At 35.4% G+C, this 21676-nt stretch overlaps 4 protein-coding genes across 5 annotated transcripts in view; 2 read left to right on the top strand and 2 right to left on the bottom strand.

The window, feature by feature from the left end:
• LOC107021229 (O-fucosyltransferase 29-like) overlaps positions 1 to 1859 on the top strand; it is an 11956-nt gene extending 10097 nt beyond the window's left edge. Inside the window, exons 8-10 of one of the 2 annotated variants that reach the window (XM_015221844.2) lie at positions 64 to 392; positions 975 to 1168; positions 1254 to 1859. In XM_015221844.2, coding sequence (XP_015077330.1) covers positions 64 to 392; positions 975 to 1168; positions 1254 to 1354 — 624 coding nt within the window. In that variant the 3' untranslated portion in view covers positions 1355 to 1859. Of the gene's footprint in view, positions 1 to 63; positions 393 to 974 lie in introns of both variants that reach the window. The other variant, XM_015221843.2, reaches the window with a different exon arrangement.
• A 3462-nt stretch (positions 1860 to 5321) lies between these two features.
• LOC107023667 (probable aquaporin TIP-type RB7-5A) lies at positions 5322 to 6629 on the top strand. The gene is made up of 3 exons (XM_015224429.2): positions 5322 to 5532; positions 5686 to 5936; positions 6109 to 6629. The coding sequence occupies exons 1-3, from the start codon at positions 5406 to 5408 to the stop codon at positions 6481 to 6483; spliced, it is 753 nt and encodes a 250-aa protein (XP_015079915.1). The 5' UTR covers positions 5322 to 5405; the 3' UTR covers positions 6484 to 6629.
• A 143-nt stretch (positions 6630 to 6772) lies between these two features.
• Positions 6773 to 10743, bottom strand: LOC107023666 (formyltetrahydrofolate deformylase 1, mitochondrial-like). The gene is made up of 8 exons (XM_015224428.2): positions 10442 to 10743; positions 10252 to 10364; positions 8962 to 9112; positions 8785 to 8858; positions 8536 to 8695; positions 8181 to 8279; positions 7986 to 8072; positions 6773 to 7173 (listed from the first exon to the last, which is right to left on the bottom strand). The coding sequence occupies exons 1-8, from the start codon at positions 10580 to 10582 to the stop codon at positions 7027 to 7029; spliced, it is 972 nt and encodes a 323-aa protein (XP_015079914.1). The 5' UTR covers positions 10583 to 10743; the 3' UTR covers positions 6773 to 7026.
• Positions 10744 to 11988: 1245 nt separating this feature from the next.
• On the bottom strand, positions 11989 to 21676 carry LOC107021261 (phosphatidylserine decarboxylase proenzyme 1, mitochondrial). Its single transcript, XM_015221884.2, has 12 exons — positions 21462 to 21676; positions 18632 to 18720; positions 18432 to 18482; positions 18258 to 18323; positions 18118 to 18178; positions 17855 to 17964; positions 17496 to 17749; positions 16834 to 16940; positions 16102 to 16169; positions 14717 to 14794; positions 13812 to 13934; positions 11989 to 12643 (listed from the first exon to the last, which is right to left on the bottom strand). Exons 1-12 carry the CDS (start codon positions 21628 to 21630, stop codon positions 12482 to 12484), a joined length of 1338 nt encoding a protein of 445 aa, XP_015077370.1. The 5' UTR covers positions 21631 to 21676; the 3' UTR covers positions 11989 to 12481.

Here is a 21676-nt window from a genome sequence, read left to right on the forward strand (position 1 = left end):
CCCCCCCCAGAAAGCCTCTCCATTATTTTTGATAACGGAAGTTCTATCACTTGTGGCCTTCAGGAGCTGATCCCTGATGAAGAGCGAACACGTGGAAGATGCCCTTTAACACCCCATGAAGTTGGACTTATGCTGCGGGCGCTTGGATTCAAAAATGACACATACCTTTATGTTGCATCCGGTGAAGTATATGGTGGAGAAAAAACTCTGCAGCCACTAAAGGAGCTGTTCCCAAACTTCTATACGAAAGAGATAGTTGCTGGTGATGAGCTGAAACCTTTTCTTCCCTACTCTTCTCGTCTTGCAGCAATCGACTATGTTGTGTGTGATGAAAGTGATGTCTTTGTAACCAACAATAATGGGAACATGGCTAAGATCCTTGCTGGTAGTAGGTGAGGATTTTCACTTGTTTTTCTTTTTAGCACTTTCACATATCTGATCTAATATTTGTTCATTGGGGACATGTTTTTCATGCTTAATGGTGCACGTGTCTAGTTTATTGAACTAATACATTAAGCAAATAGGAGAAACAAATTAGGATCCTAAAGCCCATTGTACTGTATGTCCACCACACCCGCCACAACACACCAAATGTGATGCCACTAGTCAGGTCTGGAGACGGTAGGTATACACAGACCTCACCCCTACCTACCTTGTGTAATGTGAAAAGGTTGTTTAAACTTAGCAACCAATATGGAGATCAAGTTTGCTGATTCTTAGTACTTTCAGATTAGATGTGATTTAAACGCCGGCCTATTTCCTTGGAAATAGGTTAATACTGGAACTGGAAGTGTTCAATTTCAACGTCTGTTCGTATGCAAATGGACTACGAGTTAAGAGCTGGTCTTTTCATAATGATATATAGTGGCAACTGAGAACTATGTAAATTGGAACTTCATTACAATTAGTTTCGATTCCTGTTCCTATCTTCTTTTTTTCACTATTGAGCTATTGTTTTCTTGGTCATACCATAGGAGGTACATGGGGCACAAGAGGACCATCAGACCAAATGCCAGAAGACTCAGTGCTTTGTTCCAGGCTCGAAATAAGATGGACTGGGACACATTCACTAGAAAGGTCAAATCATGCCAAAGCGGATTCATGGGTGAACCTGAGGAAGTGAGACCGGGCCGTGGAGAGTTTCATGAATATCCATCCTCGTGTATCTGTAAGACACCATTCAATCATTCAAATTTCAGAGAAAAATACAACAATCATACTTCCAGTGTAAATCCAAGTCTTCTGGATTCAAGATATAGGTACATACACAATATCAGTGACCTTGATGAGAAGATCTTGCAGAAACTATACTAGTGGAGGAAATTTGACAGGACAGATAAAGATATTATTATAAGAGACCCCTAGGACCCGGTGAATCAATTCAATTGTAAAGATGCAACAGGTCATGGACTTGAACCATGTCATGCAAAAGCCATATTATTTATATTTGGAGGAGGGTAGAGGGGCAGGAATATACTCACTGAAGTTTCAGACCTGTGCGCGAAGTGCACTCAGGCTACAAGCCTACAGAATGAGTGAATCGTTGATCGGACTGTGTAAGTTACTTGGGTAAGTGTTGTACCATTGTCATATTGACATTGTATGTAAGTGCCTTCTTTTGGCAGAACCTGAGGGGCTGAATCCTTGCACTTGACACTGCCATTGTCCAGATTTTGTGTTTTTGGTTCATCGCTGTTTTTTCTAGAAAGTGATTTTTGATGTGCTACAATTGTTAATATACTTTTCTGTAAGATATGTATACAGCAAAGAAGAGAGAAAAGAGAAGAAACTCCACTGTTTTTACCTTTGTATTCAGGTTGTTTTTAACTTCTTCTCAATACACCATCCAATGTTTCAACTTTCAACATCCCAGGTAAAGTAAATTATGAAAACTTCCATTCCCAATTTTCATTTTTTCTCTATATAATAAATAAATGTAGACAAGAAACATCAACACTAGACATGATAGCTTTGTAGATGTGTATGTGGGTTGATCAGAGTCATTGCTATTGCCCTCCTTGGTTACTTGCATAGATAACTGCTAATGTATTCTATCAATACCTTCTTTGTACGGTCAGACATCTTGATAATATTTTTCACGTTATGTTATATGTTTCTATAATAACATTTTAATATAGTAACAAAAAATTATAGGGACAAATTATATCGCTACGTAAAGGTTTGACTAAATAAAATCTTTACCTTTTTATTTAAAAAAGGTTTATGAAAAAGATCTTTCATCTCGTTTGAAAAACTAGATAAAATACGAAATTTGGGAAAACGTTTCTACTACTTGAAGAGCTAAAAATTATACGTTTTTGAAAAAATAAATACTGCACTAATCCAATACCTACCACACGAACTTGTAAACCAAAAAAAACAAAAAAGATGTACGCAATACATCTATCAATACATATATCAAGTCTTACCTTATTAGTAATTTTTTTTTGGAAAGAAGTATTTATATTGAATTATTATTTTCTATGCCATGCAACTTATATTATTAGCGGACGGTGGGGGATGAAGTACCAGGGTGATATTCTGCTAATAATTTATAGTAAAAGTTGAAATTAATTTTTACTTTTTCATGTTTTTTTTTTTAAAGAGGAGAGAATGGACACATTAGGCCTCATGTAATAAACTCGATTAGAAGGTTAATCCCTATTAGATTTTGAACTTGAGACCTCCATTTTAAATCTGAGCCACCCAAAGGGTTCAACTTTTCCATGGTTGGTAGTTAAAATGTTCTGAAATATTTTTTTTCGAGAAAACAAATTTCATATAAAATTAAAATAAAATGACTTTTCTAATGAAGATAAAGGAAATAAGTTTCATGAATGAAATTCTAAATTAATTATCTCCTCCGACCCATCCAACCCTTGAACCCTCAAACCCTCTCTCTCACCTCACAACCCATTCCCATAATTTTTCTTCCTTACATATAAATATTTTGGATAATATTTTTTTTATTTTCCAAATATTCAATAAATAAGTAAAAACAATTTATTTTTCGAAAAAAAACATTTTCCTCAAATACCAAACCCACCCTAGGTATCATTTTCAAAAGTTTAAGATAATCCAACAGTGGGCAATAATGTATTAAAGAGAATAATAATTGGTTAAGAATTGGGAACTATTCCAAGCACATCCATCATGATACTTAAATTAAATTATCATTATCATAATCATCAATGTAAATATTATCATGATTCTCTTGCACCTTGGCACGTCATTTTAGTTATTCTAAAGAGGAAATAGTTTTTTTTTTCGCTCATGACAACATCTAGTACTTGTACTATTATGGAGTTTACCTTTTCTTCTCCTCTTATTTTTTTGCTCTAAAAAAGTTGGAGGATCATTTTTTAAATTTTGTACTTCATTAATTAAACTTATCTAAATAATATATTTAAAATTCATTTCTTAAAGGGAAATGACTCAAATATGCTATCGAACTTTCAGAAAAGGCTTATTTATGCCATCCGTTAAAAGTTTGGCTCATCTATGCCATTACTGTTCAAGAAAAGGCTCATTCATGCCATTATTTTTAACAGTGGTTTTGCAAAATCATTTTTGACACGTGGTGAATTGTTATTTGGCCACGTCATCAATTTTTCAATAAAAAAAATCATAATTCTGGAAAAAAAATTGAATTAATTTTTTTAAAATAAAATTATTTAAAAGATTGATGACGTGACCGAGTTATAATTAGCCACGTCATCAATTTTTTTAATAAAAAAATTAAAATTCTAAATAAAGTTGAATTAATTTTTTTTTAATCTTTTTTATTAAAAAAATTGATGATGTGGCCAAATTATAATTGGCCACGTGTCAAAAATGATTTTGCAAAACTACTGTTAAAAAATAATGGCATGAATGAGCCTTTTTTTAAGTAATGACATAAATGAGCCAAACTTTTAACTGATGACATAAATGAATATTTTCTGAAAGTTCAATGACATATTTGAGTCTTTTCCCTTTCTTAAGTACCAATGCAATGTAATGTAACTTACGGTTAGAAATTAGAAAGGATAAAAGTCTCACATTGATTAAGGAATGGATTGACGGTCTGCTTATATGAACTTAGACAATTCTTTTCTCGTGCTTTTGGGATTGAGTCAATTCTAGTTATCATATTTTTATATGACATCTTAATTAGATCATTCATGTTTGAACTCTCGATCCACGACAAAAACACCATTGAGAGACCAATTTGCAAGAATTTCTCGCACAAAGTTGTAACCATTTTTTTTTTTCAAGAAAACACTCGTGAGTAGTTTGTGATATAAAATATTTTTTAAAAATAAAAGTTTTATCTTATACGCACTAATATTTTCCATATCATTTTTTAATATGGTCGGCTATTACAATAATGACACATACTATTTGTGGTGCGTAAAAATAAACAATTTTTAGTAAATATTTTACAACCATACCAAACACAACCTCATTATACATAAAACTTAATTATAATTATCATGATCATGATTAACACTAATGTAATGATTCCTTTGTGTGCTGGAACGTCATTTTAGTTGTTCTAAACATGAAAATAAAATTGTTCTTGACATCAGACATCTAGTATTATACGTTAGTGGAGCTTACTTTTTCTTCTCTTTTTTTTTTTCTCTCTTAATTAAAAAAAGTTAATCACTTTTTAAATGTTGTATTGGTTGAGCTTATCTAAACAAAGTATTTTTTGAATGTTCATTACAATGAAATATTACTTAGGGTGTGTTTGGTACCAAAAATATTTTTTCAATTTTCTTTTATATTTATTCGATCAAAATTTTATATAACATTTTCTCTACAAAACAAACTTCTTTAAAATGAAAAAAACTGACTTTGAATATGAGAAAAAAAGAGTTTCCTAATTGACATTCCAGTTCTCTCCATCCCACACCCAGCTCTATAGCCCCCTACTCCACATCCCAAATCCCAATTTTTGTACAAACCCTTTATTTAAAAATAAACTGAATATTTATAAAAAAAAATTCATTATAAGCACGATTATTATAAAATTTAAATTCTGAATTCTCAAAATTTAGATAATATTTTCTGTTTATTTACCAAAACACTAAAAATTTAATAAATATTTCCTATCGTACCAAACACGCCCCAAAGACATCTCAATGAGACCATTAATACGTACTACTATAATGTAATGAATATAAATCAAAAAAAGCGTATGGGCGGTTGGGCGGCGCCAATCATTTGCCGGAGTCTACTAAAAATAGGCCCCACGGTCGGCAAAACCTAACAAATTACTACTATTATTTTTCCAAGTCTACTATGGATATATAAAGAGAGTTTATGTGAAACAATGAGAACCATCAAGTTTTAAGTGACTTAAAATTGAACTTTTAATTTAAGTACATTCTTTAGTGAGAGCCCCCCAAAAAAAAAAAATGGTGAAGATTGCCTTTGGTAGCATTGGTGACTCTTTAAGTGTTCCGTCATTGAAGGCTTACTTAGCTGAGTTTATTGCCACTCTACTCTTTGTATTTGCTGGTGTTGGATCTGCTATAGCTTTTAGTAAGCCACATTTTCCCAACGTTATACACGTTATTTATTTGTGCATATCTATAAAATGTTATTTTCACGACTTGAACGTGTGACAAATTTGATCACATGGAAACAATCTTTGTCATAATATATAGTATTAATGTAATTTTTCCTTTTTTGCAGATAAGTTGACTTCAGGTGCAGCTCTTGATCCAGCTGGTCTAGTAGCAATAGCTGTGGCTCATGCATTTGCATTGTTTGTTGGGGTTTCCATGGCAGCTAACATCTCAGGTGGACATTTGAATCCAGCTGTCACTCTGGGATTGGCTGTTGGTGGAAACATCACCATCTTGACTGGCTTATTCTACTGGGTTGCTCAATTACTTGGCTCCACTGTTGCTTGCCTCCTCCTTAAATATGTCACTAATGGTGTGGTATGTTGTTTCACTAATAACATACTATTAAATTAATTAAATCCTATTATTAGACTCTAATGGGCGACCGCGACCGTGTTGTACTAAGCTTATAAGCTGATCAAATTAGAACTAATCTTTTCAGCTACTTATAATCTGCTAACCAAACAGGATCGTTATTGGATTTTTGCAGGCTGTTCCAACTCATGGAGTTGCTGCTGGGATGAGTGGAGCTGAAGGAGTAGTTATGGAGATAGTCATCACCTTTGCACTTGTCTACACTGTTTATGCCACAGCAGCAGATCCCAAAAAGGGCTCACTTGGAACCATTGCACCCATTGCAATTGGGTTCATTGTTGGTGCCAACATTTTGGCAGCTGGCCCATTCAGTGGTGGGTCTATGAACCCAGCACGATCATTTGGGCCAGCTGTCGTTGCTGGAGACTTTTCTCAGAACTGGATTTACTGGGTCGGACCACTCATTGGTGGAGGATTGGCTGGGTTTATTTATGGAGATGTCTTTATTGGATGCCACACACCACTTCCAACCTCAGAAGACTATGCTTAGAACAAAGAAGAAAGAAAAAGTCTTCAACAATGTTTTCTTTTGTGTGTTTTCAAAAATGCAATGTTGATTTTAATTTAAGCTTTGTATATTCTGTTATGCAAGAAGTTTGTTTCCAATGAAATATCATGTTTGGTTCATTTTGACAACGGATGGTTTTGACCTTGCTTGCCTCGTGTGTGAAACTTACCATACTTTGAAAAATTGAAATGTTAAAACTAAAGTCATTCACCCAACAACTTAAACTGAAAATAGCCAGAATTGGTATAATATATGTATAACTCATGTACAATATGTGTATAATCTTTGTATACCATCTAGGAAAAGCAAACAATGAGTCTGACCAACTATTTATGTAAAGGTCTAAAAAGTTTGTTGAATTGGTACAAACCAGTCAATTCTTCAGTTTTGCTTAATAATGTGTTGTACAAATTAGTTGTATAATCGTATACTAGTTTCACAAGACTAACATACAAACTTTCCTGTATGACAGACTAAATGTAGAGAGAATTATGTCGCATACCCTCATTCTCTCTTCAGTTATACTTAAAATACAACAGTCTTGTCTTTCTCATATGGTAAAACACGTAGTTCACAATATGATTTAATTGCTTTTACTAGACACTGTTTCTCAAGATCCTCAGACTTCTGAATAAAGCTTTGCAAATTATCTCTGTGGGTAACTCTTTCAACCTGAAAGAAGATAGGTTTAATTTGTATAAGCCTGATGTTGAAATTCTAAAATGATGGTAAACATAAATCAGATGATACATGGATCTCTTAGGGGGCGATTCACTAAGATTGTGTTAGCTTTAATCAACAGAAACAGCTACGGTGTTACCATCAGAACATAGGTTGGGTAATATAAGGTAGCATCCGGGCATCGAAGCATTCAAGTTATTAACAAGATCCAAACTAATGGCTTTAAGGGATCTATGATTATGATTGATCGTATGAAGATGCAGATCTTAGAGGAGGTTCTTGTGGGAATCCTGCTAAAACATACAACTTATTCTAGACCATGAAAGAACAAGTTGGAGCATGACACGATACAAAATGATCTCCACGATTGTGGACAATGTATCAGAGGCCAGCATGGAAGAAGAGACTGGAGTGGGACACAACTAAAAATGTCTTCATGATTGTGGACACATTTCAAAATGTCTCCACAATTGTGGACACATTTCAGAGGATAACATAGAAGAAGAGGCTGGTGTGGGACACGACCCCGAGGTGTTTTAAGCCATTCTATTTATAGGGGATTGTTGTGAATTAGTATAAAGAAGTTGCATATGAAACAAGCATACTCTTGATAACGTCACAAAGTAATGATCCATAAATCATGATTGTTGGCATATCTTTAGCTTCATGAAGCAGCACAGAATCAAAAGAAAGAGAAAAGCTAGTTAGGACTACCATCATAGAGTAATAAGCTGTTTAATACTGAAAATGCAGGTCGAATCCTAGAAGTAATTTGGAGTTATAATGCACATAAGAATAATTACCATTTGCTCGATGATAGGGCCTGCATCGAGTACTTCGCTAACAAAGTGACTTGTTGCACCGATCAACTTAACACCAGCTTCAAAAGCCTATCAAAAGTTAAAGAATAAATGCTTTAACTATGTAAATTATCAACATAAAATTCCACAGAGATGAGTAGAAAATGACATCTAAAGAAAGGGGTCTGGAAATTGAACCTGCTTAGAAGGACTCCCACCTTTGAATGATGGCAAAAGGCCATGATGAATATTAATGATATCCTTCCCATAACTTTTTAAGAACTCTGCAGAGAATACCTGCAGAAATAAGTGCAACTTTAAATCACAAAAGCAACTTAAACAGTGAAGTGCAAGGTTTATTAGGACTTTGTAATGCTGAAGATCATAATTCATCTAAACTGTAAACAACTAGCTTAAATCATTCAATCCGAACCACTTAAGACAAACAATAGAAAACAAGTTATGTGACAAATAACTGCAGCTGGTGACCAGAAGAATAATCGCTATAATCAAGAGAAAACACAAGAATTCGATGTCCCAGAACTTTGATTACCTGCATGTATCTTGCAAGTACCAAAAAATCAGTGTCATGAACTAAATCCAAGATCTCTACTTCTCTTTTCTTCCCCATACTTGTTGGCAAATAATAGTATGGAATTCCATGCCTTTCAAGTAACCGAATCACATGAGCGTCTGGACCTCGATCATGGTTGCTGTTAAACAATGAAATCATTTTTCACATGATAACTAATTCTTTTAATAGAAAATACATAGTATAGTGAAGAAATTGCTTATGCTTAACCTTATTACAGAGGTTATGTCAACAGGAAGCCTACCATTCTGCCACCTGTGCCATAAATCTACAAGACAGTGGTCCTGCACCAAGTTGACGACATGTTTAAAATAGAACTTCAAAAAAGGTTTATATATTTCAGCACAGTTCACATAATCAGATGTTGACCAGAGTTGGAATCAGAACCTGCTTTGAAACAAGAACTGCAATCTTATATTTGGGATCTATTTCAGGAACACGGACGACAGACTTCATTGCATTGAACATCTTTGATAGCTTAAAGAAGTCCTCATCCATTTCTCCACGGGGCCATCTAGCGGGGTCAAACGTAAACTCACTGTCATTGAAGCAAGAATTAGTTGCATTCTTCTTATCACTTACAAAGACTAATATTCAAGGTATCTGACTAAGTGTTGCTGCTAGTTCTGAACATATACCACATAGTACACCTTATAGAGGCACATAAGTACCATTGGTTCATTACATCTTGCTAAATGAACATTTGGCCCCTTTAACCACAATAGGAAATGAAGAAAAATACAGCTCATTTCAATTTGCTTCATAAGATTTTAAATGACCCATAGTATTAAGTTCTTCCTAAATAAACAGATCAAATTCAAAAGATAACTGTTCAATCTTCACTATCTAGTGTCTTCCATGCTAATATAATGCAAGATGCAATTACGTAGCATAAGGATAAGATACGACAAAGCCAAATTTTTTCTAAGCTAATATGTATAGTCTCTAGATATGCAGGAATATAAAGCAGTGACATGCTTAAACATCCCCCTTTTTGCGAGGATTGCTTGACAATATTTTGGGTTAAGGTGAAGTCCCACTTTTATTGTGCTTCTACATGATTTATATATATATATATATATATATATATATATATATCGCTAGGATCGGAATCCTACAAATTTTTCTGATACTCAAAATGTAAAGACCTAATGTAACACAGGATGGATTGCTCAAAATTAGTACTCATTTGATTACATAGATAAATATAAATCTGTTTATGAGTTGCTACTCTTCAATCACACGAAGTTAATCGACTATCAAATCACTCTCTACTGATGGAAGCTTGTAGCTGCAAGATTATATAATACGTCATCAGAATGGTCCTCTAACATCCTTATCTGCCACAGGTACCTCTGTTACTACTTATGCTACTATGTACAAATCAAAAATTGATTCATCAGTCTGTATTACTGCTATTAAAAAAGTTCCCCTTGTTGTTTTACTGCTATAAATAAATAATCAATGTTTTCTTCTCGTTTTTTTTGACATCAAACATAGTTAATAAAACTCATCATGATCAACCATAAATTGCAAAATCAAATTTCTTATGAAAGAGGAATGAAGTAATAATGTAAAAACATGTGACACTATGCAACTGACAGAATAAATTCTTCAAATCGTTGCCTGGCCCCGAAATGAGAGACAATTACAACTCAAGAAAGTAAGAAAAAATACCTTCTTGAGTAAAAGACATTGTTATCTTGTGGAACAAAAACATCCGCAGTGAGAATATTTCCGCCCCTCGAAGCTATGCAATCAGAGAGTTTTGCAACAATTCCTACTTCATCCTATTAACAAAAAAAAACAATTCAATTGTCGTCTCTGTAAGATAATTACTGGTGGTGCTGGGCATAAGAAAACTTACTGGACAATGAAAGACATGAATGCCATGTAAGAGGGAATTTGAGGACCCAAATGGGAATTTTACAGATTTCAGTGACCTTTTTGAATATTTACAAACTTGTGGACCAAATTTTGGGGATACCAATCTCCACAGGAGGTTCATGTCCTTCCCTTACACTTTCCAAAATCTGTTGCTATGTATCAGTCAATTTATAATCTTATCTTTTTATATTTTAGTCTTATCTCACATTTGCCCAACTTACAGCTTACAACTTCAACCATAGCCACAATCTCAGAATTAAGACCTTTGGACAAAACTAAGTTGGTGACTCGAAAGATGAGAATATTTCATGTCGTTAGAAAAATTGTTTAATTATATTTTCAATAATTGGGATATTCACATCCTATCATTTTAAAATCATTGTTTGCTTAAGTGAAATATATATCATCTAGAATGTTTCTATCTGAAATTTAAATTTGAAATCTCATAATTTTTCCACTTTATTATATATATCATGTCATATTCAATTAAAATCAGAGGTGAATTTAGCGTATATAATGGAGGTTTTCGAGAATGTAGTAATTTTTATGGGAATTTTATATTTGTACTTTAAAAAAAACCAATAAAAATATATAAAAATACAATTTGATACATCATACATGATATACTAAGCTCATTTGAACTTGGCTACATATACACTCGAAGTTGAAGTGTGTGTCATTATATTATGGTGAATGGAAAGAAGGCCATTTCATCAATTTCATGAATACGAGAAATTTCCAGTGCTTTTGTCTTTAAACTAGGCCGTACCATTTTCATATGTTCCACGATGGGGATATTATTTCTTTGTTCAAGTAAAAGTGATATTGCCAATATTCCTGTGAATGATTCTTGATTGCTTCGTTGTTCACAATAGTAATGTGTGAAGAAAATCCAGTGATTCTTTGTTGTACTCTGTTCTCGATTACACTATTTGGGGTGTATCAAATCAAAATAATTAAGTTGTACGCAAACCTTATCACCTAATTTTTTTGTACTTCTCTCTTCAGCTTCAATGCTGTTGGAGTTTCAGAGTTGAACCTAATGGACTCTTTAGTTAGGGGTAGCAAATGGACCGATTGAACTAACTCTAGATTGGTCAAGATGGATGAATAATCAAATGGGTCATCACCAAATCCCTATCCAAACCAACGCATCATCAAAATCCGTCTTGCCCGAACTCATTAAAACTTGGATCAATTATCTGAGTTTGGCTAGTTTTGTCACCCCTAGTTTTAGTATAGACAATTAACTTATAACATATCTCGATGATGTTAAGTTAGAGTTGTCGATATCCTTGGCTAAAAATATTACAAAATGAAGCAGCTCAATTTAGGAAGAATAAGTTTTCATATTTCTACTAGTAACAAGGTTAGCAACGATCATGAAGCCTGACTAACAAAGAACCCCATAAAGCAAATGAAATTTGAAATATACAACGAAGGATAAATCTAAAATGAAATATACAACGAAGGATAAATCTAAAATGAAATATACAACGAAGGATAAATCTAAAAAAAAATAATGCCTTCAAACGAAAGGTGATTTTCTGTTAATTTTATGAAAATAACCCAATCTTCCCTCAAACTCGGTGAAAAAATATACTGGTAATCCTTTGAAGATTTTCAAGTAGTTTGTAAGTAACTTTATTTGGAAAAGAACCCTCAAAAGTGCTTAAGGAAACAGATCTTAAATGAAACTCTTTTCAAACACTTGGTAAAAAAATTGTTAACCTTACTCCCCGAGGCCATGAGGAGGAAGGGGCTGTGTTTCCGCAAGCATATTTCTGTGTCATCATATCCCAAAGTTATCAAATTGACTAGGTATAGTTTCTGAGCAAAAGAAAACCTGAGTTCCCATTCATACGACCCTTAAAATGGAGTTGCCTCATACTATTGTAACAGAATGAAGACCATTTCAGACTCAATCTACCTAAAAAGTAATAACTGTGAAGTGTTTCCCTAGAAGGCTTTTCTATAATACAAACTTACCACCCTTAATTTTGTAATTCAAATATTGTAACTAGGAATCATGCCACCTGCCCAGGGCCTCTCCCATGCGGACACGGTCTCTCTTTTTAATACAAAAACTGAATTCCGCTGATGTGCTTTTATCTGCAGAAGGTTGTGAGATTGGAGCTTGGAAGACTAGAACCACTGTTGAACCCATATTGAAAGCTGCTAGCTGCAGAGTTAGAAGGTCAAACTTGAGTATTTATATTGAATAGAGAATTACTTGATTGAAAAAGCTAACGGAAAAGGGGCTATGACGGCTCGCAGAAGTCAGAACATTAGAGCTGAAAATTAATTATCTATCCCTCATTATCACCACATTGCTCTATTGCTTGTTAATTCTCATCGGATCAACAAACGGGAAAACCTTATTGTAAGATATAATTTTTTTTAACTTGGTAGCTTTGTATTATATCACAAAAGTACATGGGTTGTACTCAAACCTTATATGCAAATTCACTCCAGACTCCATTACTCTATTTTTATATTGAATCTAAAACATCTATAGAGACGGTGTCTTTTGAGTAAAATTGATTACACTAATAACATAACAACAAAATGCAGTTTAGCTTAACTTCATGCACACTATTTTCTATGCCTTCTAAACATCTGGAATTTCTCTTTCCAGATTGCCCACCATATTGAAGCAGCGACAATTCTCGATCTAATTCTGTCTTTTGCAAGGACACTTGCTTCCTCCCAGCTATATAAGGCCTCTGAGTAAGATATTTTTGACATGCTATTATTTTGACAATAAGGTATTAGGATATAATTATACACTATTTTCTATTCCTTCAAAATGAATTTCTTGGCTGGTGCCACAATTGTACTAGCTAGCAAGACCCTACAAGTCCTCCAGAGAAGTTCAATTCTCCTCATTTTCTAGTCAGTCAACTGTTCCTATCTATATCACTTCTTGAAATTAACTACGCATGCACATGATATCTCAACCAAGAAAATGTTGAAGATGAAGAAATGGCAGTCAACTAGTTGTACGTAATATATATGTTACAAATCTTATTAAAAAGGAGGAAATTAAAAAAAAAAAGAGGAGATCATTAATCAAGTTTGGTACTATCTGCATTACAAGCGTAATAGTCAAACAACAAATCCTTGCAACACCATGTCTGTTCACGAGCAGTACAAACCATATGATATAAAAAGAAAGAACAGATTTTTGCTGCTCATTGCAAAAATAGGATTTATTTCTCATGCAAGCATCATCAACTTGTCATTAATTTGATTATATCATGATATTTTGCATACTCAAAGATGTCACAAAATTGAAATGTAGCATGCATTTTTCTGTTCATAAACAACGTCATACTTAAGGATCATACCTCATCGCCTTTCTTCAGCAAAACACCAGTGCCTCTAGGTTCGTATACCTGTTCTTCAGGAGGTTCTGGATGTAGCAGCTTCTTCCATGGTTTATTTGTTTGCAGGGTTGGCTCAATGAAAAGCTGAAACATCAGAAAACAGTACTGAGTCAACTCAAAACAAATAAAGGCAGAAGGCCGTGGTGGGATCTGCAATGGGTATCTATCATGTTCTTCATCCACACTATTGGTGGATCCGTCTTCAATGAGCTAATTGTGATTTCCTATGAGTTTTCCACACTCATCATTATCTCTTGGTTGATTAGCTACATGTAACATGAGTCAGTTGGGCTTAGCTAGCCTGGTTACTACCGGGGTTTCTAATGGCAAGCTTGGCGACACTGCATGACCAAACAAAAGCTGATCCTTATCCTGTTGTTTTGGTCATCCAAATCCATTTTTTATCTTTCTATTTCTGCATTACAATTAGCTCAGGAAATTGTCCTTGCTATTTTACATTTTAAATTCCATAGTCATGGCTCCTACAAAAAAGTCATAGCCATGGCAATGCACTCAAATGTCACAACTTGTTTAGACAAATTATTTAGGTCATTACTAACCCAGAGAGAATATTTTCTTTTGTGAAACTACAAGGTAACCATAAGATGTTCACTAGCTATCCAATCGTACATACAGTGCAAAAGCCTAGAGGACTGGTGACAAATTTTTGTGCAACTAATAAATGAATAACCCCCCTTCTGAGTTTACCAAAATTGAGTAGCTTGATAATGAAAAAGCTCCAGTGGTCAGTCTTCCTAAGAATATAGTCTAGAGAGAAAAAAGGGCTACTTGTATCCAAACAGATAGCTGGCACACTTCGTTATACAAAATTAGTGTATCGCCACCGCACAAGTATCATAGCTAACCTCAATGGAACCAATATTCGTTGCACCTACGGCTGCCATTGCCATAAAACCTTCTTGCCATTTACCTTCAAGCACAACCTGATAAATGGTTAAAATAAGCATTCCATGAGATGATACATTTATGCATAACTTGCTTCTGTTGCAAGCAATAACAACAACAATAAGAACAACTGAACTAAACCACTGGTGTACTAAGCAAAGCAATTCTCCACACGGGGTAGGGGCATGGAAACATATACGCAAATATTGGGAAGATTTTGTTTGATAAATTTCTTTCAAAGTTGGGAATGGCCTGAATGTGAAATTCTGGAAAGATAGGTGGCTTGGGAATTTCATCTTGAAAGAACTTTACCAAACTCTCTTCCTAATAGCACGTGATCCTGACTCTACAATTGCGCAGAACAGAGAGGACAATCAATGGAATCTACTTTTCATGAGAAACTTCAACGATTGGGAGCTTGGCAGTCTGGTTGAATTAATGGGTAGACTGGAAGGTTACAACATGAATCCGCAAGCTACAAATATCATAAGGCAAAGGAATACACTGTAAAGAAGGGGTATATATTGTTGCACGCCCAGAATGATATTACAGATTTATGGCCATGGAAACTAATCTGGAAAACAAAGCTACCACCAAAGGTAATATGCTTCAGCTGGTTGGCATTAAAGAATGCTTGCTTGACAGTGGACAATCTTTGTAGAAGAAACTTCCAGCTGTTCAGCAGGTGTTATTTGTGTCAGGAAAGTGCAGAATCAGTAAATCATCTTTTCTTGCATTGTGCGGTGTGCAGGCATATGGCATATGTTCCTTTCCCTATTCAATTTGAACTGGGCGATGCCTCAAACTATCAGAGAAGTTGTAGTGAGTTGGGGCCACTTGACAGCTGATGGGGTCATCAGGAACACCTGGAGAATGATTCCAGCATGTATTTTTTGGTGCCTATGGACAGAAAGGAATTAACGGTGTTTTGATGGAATTTCAACTCCTAATCACTCACTCAAAGCTAAATGTTTGTTCAGTCTATTTTGTTGGTCCAACCCGTCTTATGTGAATAGTTACACTGCTTTCTTAGATTTTATTAGTTCTTTTAACTGTAGGCCAGACATAGTCATGTTTTAAGCCTTCTCTAGATTTTTTTGAATTGGTGGCTGGTTCCCGTGTCTTAACTGCTATCATGTAACGGGAGCTAGCATATCTTCTTTTGTACTCTTTGCATCTTCTTGATGCCGGTAATGAAACAACTTACTTCATCAAAAAAAAAACAATAAGAACAACAACTACTAACCATTACTTTGTACCCTCTTATAGAAAAGCCACCATCTCAAAAAGATCAGGACAATCAGGGAATAGAACGCAAATTTAGCATAAGGTAGCCAGAATTTACCCTTTCATTCTCCACATATAAATTTCTTATTGTCCTCGTAGCTCGTTCATTCATGGGAAAGAGACGACCTATCAAACAAATGTATCGAATAAATTAACTGCAGGTAGGAAATTGAATAGGAGACTTTACATGCATCAGATTTTCTTTTTCAATGGGAGGAGATGGTGACTTTGGAAGTGGACTGGTGCTTTGATACCAAGTGAAAATGATCCCAAAGAAGTGTCTTGAAAGATCTAAAAAATTATTTATTTAGGGCAATTGGACATTCAGAAGAACAAGTCACAAAATTCCGCAACAGGCAACTCAGTCGCACGACACCTTGCAAATTGATAATATTTGATAAATTTTCCAGCCGGGTTAAGTACTTGACTGTATACAACCACAATGGTTATTATGGTAAAGTCCTCTATATTAGTTGTCAGACACATAATACCTTTTCATTATTATATCAAACACTGTTAGCAGATGCATGAAAACAGAGAGAATACTTGTCACTGACCCCTCATTTGTTGAAGCATAAATTTTGATGTATCAACATATTATACTCCCCAAAAGAGCCTTTCTGAGTGTAGCCTTTGCATATCATTGTAATTTGACCATTTGGGGAGGGTGGGTAGAGGGGGCTAGGTGAAGTGATCAGGGATAGGTAAACAGAAAACAACACGGACAATGAAAGCCTACTATGATGGATGAACTCCTCTTAACCTCATGGATGCAAATGCAAAGACTTACCAGAGAAATGTCGACGGCCAAGAACATTCCAATCAGCTGGTGAGTGTATGCGATGATAATCTCCAGGACTCAAGTAAATCACACAGTAAAAGAGACCTTTCATTGGGCTGCAATAAGTTAATTTTCAGTTTTAAAATTTAAGTAGCACTCTCTCGTTTATCATCAAGCAATTACAATCCAACGCGAACAAAAAGTAGAAAATCTAAAAGGAGAAAAGAATAAAGGTTCAGCTGATGACTAACTACTACAAATTATTAGGCACCTGCTAACTAGACATACTGGTTATAATTTGTCCAGTAGTATAGATGCACTTTTCTTTTGTTGGATAAGTCTAGTATTATAGCTGCTCATTTCCATTAGAAGATTATTATGACATTTGGATAAGTACGTTATCCAAGAATGGTTAAAGAATATAATATACAGTTCTAAAAAAGTACTAGACAGAGTTAAGTTTTTGGACGAAAAATAATATGGAAGAAGGATCCTAGAGCAGTTCAACAAGTACCATGGCAGCTAAAGGTACTAAATAGCCTATTTTATCGACTAAATAGCCTATGCATCAACAAGTGGAAACAGACATTTTGACAATACATTTGAAGCGTTACATGTTATAGTACAATGTAGATATCAGCATATTACACGGTTAACATTCCTGTGGTTACCGTGCTGGTGCAGGATCTCGGACTTTAGGAGAAGCCAATGAAACTCTCCACCAGGACTTCTGATTCGTATCATCCATAGAACCTTCTTGCCCACCATCTTGATTTGTGTTGTCATCAACCACATTAATGGGAAGGAGGGAGCTGGCACCAAGAAGCGAAGAAACAGAATAAGAAAATCCTTTGACTTGCTCAATCATAGCCCCAACTTCTTTCAACTCTCCGAATTGTAGAACTGTTCCATCAACTGGACTAATCTACAACCACATACCAACTCAGAAAGATCAGCAAATTTGATAATCTGCAATATTTTGAAACATCAAGAGAATCAGCAGATAACTAGGAAGCTGGTTACCAGTTACCAGACAACAGGGATCCGGATCAATAGGTCTGGTACCCTCTTTCAATCTTCTGACAAAGAACTCCCGTAAAGATGCATATTCTTCCAAAGGCAGTGCTACTTCTTCCAAGTCTGGATTCAAAAACCGAGTTCTATAAATATTGGCATTGCCAAAAGTTTTGTTTTATTGCACTGTGTCATAGAAGAACTACAAATATCTAAAGCATCAAGATGTAAGAAGAACGCTCAAAGCATCACGAAGTAGAAACTAGAAAGACTGTTTACTTGAATGAAATGCTCTAGCCCATCCTTTATACACAGATGGGCGCAGCCACATCGGAAGTTCCTGGACGAACATAGCATGGAGTCAAGTTGATGCAGGACTTTGCGGAATCTTCTGTAATTTAAAATTGATAGAGACTTACCACATTGGTCAAGGTACCCCAGAATCTAGAGATGGATCTTAGTGGAAGTAATCTCATGAAAGTAGCCTACAATTGAGAAGGCAAATCATTTCCAGTAAGTTCAACATGGAAAACTACATAGAATAATGTAGTAAGCTAAAAGATCAATAGCATAGGAAAGAAGTGAATTCTTACCTTCACATCAGGCTGGAATTCTAAAATTCCTTTCTCTCTTGCGTCTTCAATCTGCGACTCAAAGAGAGTTAGGACGCTCCATGGAGAGCACATATCTTAATCTGATGTCATCTTTTTCAATGTCATCTGATTTCACAGAAACCGAAAGAGACACCAACATAGTTCACTTATTTTACTAGGTTTATGAGTTAGAAAAATACCTTCTGATCATCATAGAGACGTCGAGCATGGAGAAGACCAAGCATAACTATAGTTGCGACTGTTGCACCAGGCAACAAAAGAGTGTTACCTGCATAAACCAGACGCGTCAAATTTCAGCTGCAGTGCCAAATGATAATATTGTAGCATGTGAATAAGTAACACGATTAAGCACTATCAAGTAATATTGAGTATTATACATAGTTCTAAAATGCAAGGAACCAAGAACCAAACTGACTTTCAGCAGTTCACAATAGCTGTTTTGGGCATGTAAAATATAATCATGAAAATCACCATCAGACATGTTAAAGAACGACAATAGTCCCACATCGGTGGTTAATGAGATGGGTGGACTCCTTATAAGGCTTCGGCAATCCTCCTCCCTTTGAGCTAGCTTTTGGAGTGTGAGTTAGGCCTAAGACCTATTTTCACATGGTATCAGAGCAAGGCCGTCTCACCCGATGTTCGGGCCCCCAAAATCAAAATTGTCCACGCACCAGATGCTAAGCACTGGGCGTGAGATGGGGTGTTAAAGAATGACTAAAAGTCAAGCACTGGGCGTGAGGTGGGATGTTAAAGAATGACAAAAGCCCCACATCGGTGGTTAATGAGATGGGTGGACTCCTTATAAGGCTTGGGCAATCTTCCTCCCTTTGAGCTAGCTTTTGGGGTGTGAGTTAGGCCTAAGACCTATTTTCACAAGACACAAGCTTTATATATAAGGCCATTACTAAACAAAAAACTATAAAGAAGAAAGGAAAAGCAAAGAAACTATATAGAAGAAAGGAAAAGCAAAGAAGGTGCAGCTCACTCCAGCTATCAGTTCCACTTTCACTAGAGTTAGTTTGGAATTTGCCACATCAGTCATTGTGCTCTATTTTATTTATGTGCTAATTCATATACCAATATGGTTAAGCCACAGGACAATATTTTATACCAACTTCATTCCAATCCATTGAGTTTATTTAACACAACACTTCACGTTGGTAAAATTTCTCCTAAATACAAATAGAATATTCACCTGAGTATTTTAGGAGTATTAACCTTCCATTAGAATCTAGTTTCCAACCTTTGAATGTTAACTTTGACCAAGAAGTGTACTCAAATGATAAACATAATTCTACTAGTTGACACACAACAATTCTTAGTAGTATAAGTTTAAAATCAAGAACACAAGTATGGAACGGTAAGATATCTTCAATTAGTCTATCACACCTGTTGCTCGTTCTTTTTTTTATGACCGTGTTGTCAGGCCAACTTTCGCACACCTTGACTAATTCCACGTGATACCTGGCACCTCTCACCAGCAACAGGTATCGAGTAACTCTATCCACCAAGGTTAGGACAAATACGAAGACTCACCTAGTGTTTTCTGTCTCCATTGAGTTTTGAACCATAGACCTTAGAGTTATCAACCACTTTATTGACCACTAGGCCACACGCCCATGCCCAAGTCTCTTGTTGTTCATTCTTAAACAAGCACTTATTGTCCAAGACATCTTTTCTTCATACAAATAAAAGTTCTAATAAAAACAAATAATGTGTATCCTCTTTAACATTGGTGATCATACAACTGTTCTCTTAAATTTTGCTTTTCACTTTGATAGATATTGTGGTATAACATAGAATCTCATAGTACTCCTCCATCTTTACCATCTTATCTTAATTTTCTGTCTTACTGATTTATCTATCTTGCCATCCTAATGAAATGTAAGCCTTGAGGTTTGGTGACAAACCTTAAGTCAAAAGGTTTCAAGTTGAACAGAACCAAAAACTTAATACTTGTAGTGTAAGGTAATATGGAGATTGACAAGGTGTCACACATCGTATTGGGGTGAGGTAGATTAAATAGAGGCTCACATTTGGTGTTTGGTGAGATAAGAATGTACTACCTACACATAAAGGTAAGTTCTATAGGGTAGTGGTTTGACCGACTATATTATATACAATGGAGTGTTGGCCAATCATAAATTCTCATGTCCAGAAGATGAGAGTGACAGAGATGAGAATGTTGAGGTGGATGTGTGGGTATATATAGAAAGACAATGATTAGAAATGAAGATATTCGGTCAAGGTGCAAACGACCCCGGAGGACAAGATACGAAAAGTGAGGTTGAGATGGTTTGAACATCTGAAGACGAGATGTGCATATGCCCCTATAAGAAGGTGAGAGAGGTTGGTCGTTGTGGACTTGAGGAGGGTAGAGATCGGTCAAATAAGTATTGTTGCAAGGTAATTAAGCAGGATGCAACACAACTTTAGCTCATCGAAGATAGTCCCCTTGATAGGAAGGCAAGGAGGTTGAAAATTAGGGTAGAGGTTAGTAGGTAATCGGACAGATTTCTTTTCCTTCTCTATGTATTAGTATTATTTTTCTTTTTCATTATTTTCATATTTCTTTTAGTACGTGTTGTTCCTTAAGCCTCGATTATATTATTATCTTCTTGATGTTTCTACTTGTTGCTACTACCTTTATAGCTCTTTGAGTCTGAGTCAATTGGAAAAAACCTCACTATTGTTTGTGTACACTCTACCCTCTTCATATCCCATGTATGACATCACACATCATTTCTTGTTGGTGATCGTATCTAAGCAAGCTTGGACGCACCTTCACTATTCCACCAAATACAACTTAATAAATCATCCAGAAATTTACCTATAGAATTAGAACTTAGATATTTCGAATGAGAAGTATTATTAGTTGTAACAAAACATATTGCACTACGTTCTCACCATTAACAGTATCAAAATGATTCTGAACTAAAATGCAACTCAAACTGAAGTTCCATATACAATTTCATTCAAGCAGAGAAGTAAAAAACAGAGTTGTACCCTGAGAGCTGCTGTTACTACTACTGCCGCCACGATTAAGCGAAGCTCGAGCTTCAGTGGCTTGTACCTTACGAAGAAAGGTAGTGAAATGGAAACGCTGCGCATGTAGATGACTGAAGCGTCCATTGTAAGTGAAGCAAGGAATTCTCTGAGAAGCCCTAAATTTCATCTTCTTCTTTGTCAGTGTTTAAATCTCTAAATTTTGAGCTGAGTTT

Source organism: Solanum pennellii, chromosome 6 (assembly GCF_001406875.1).
Source record: "Solanum pennellii chromosome 6, SPENNV200".
NCBI classification, from domain to species: Eukaryota; Viridiplantae; Streptophyta; class Magnoliopsida; order Solanales; family Solanaceae; genus Solanum; species Solanum pennellii.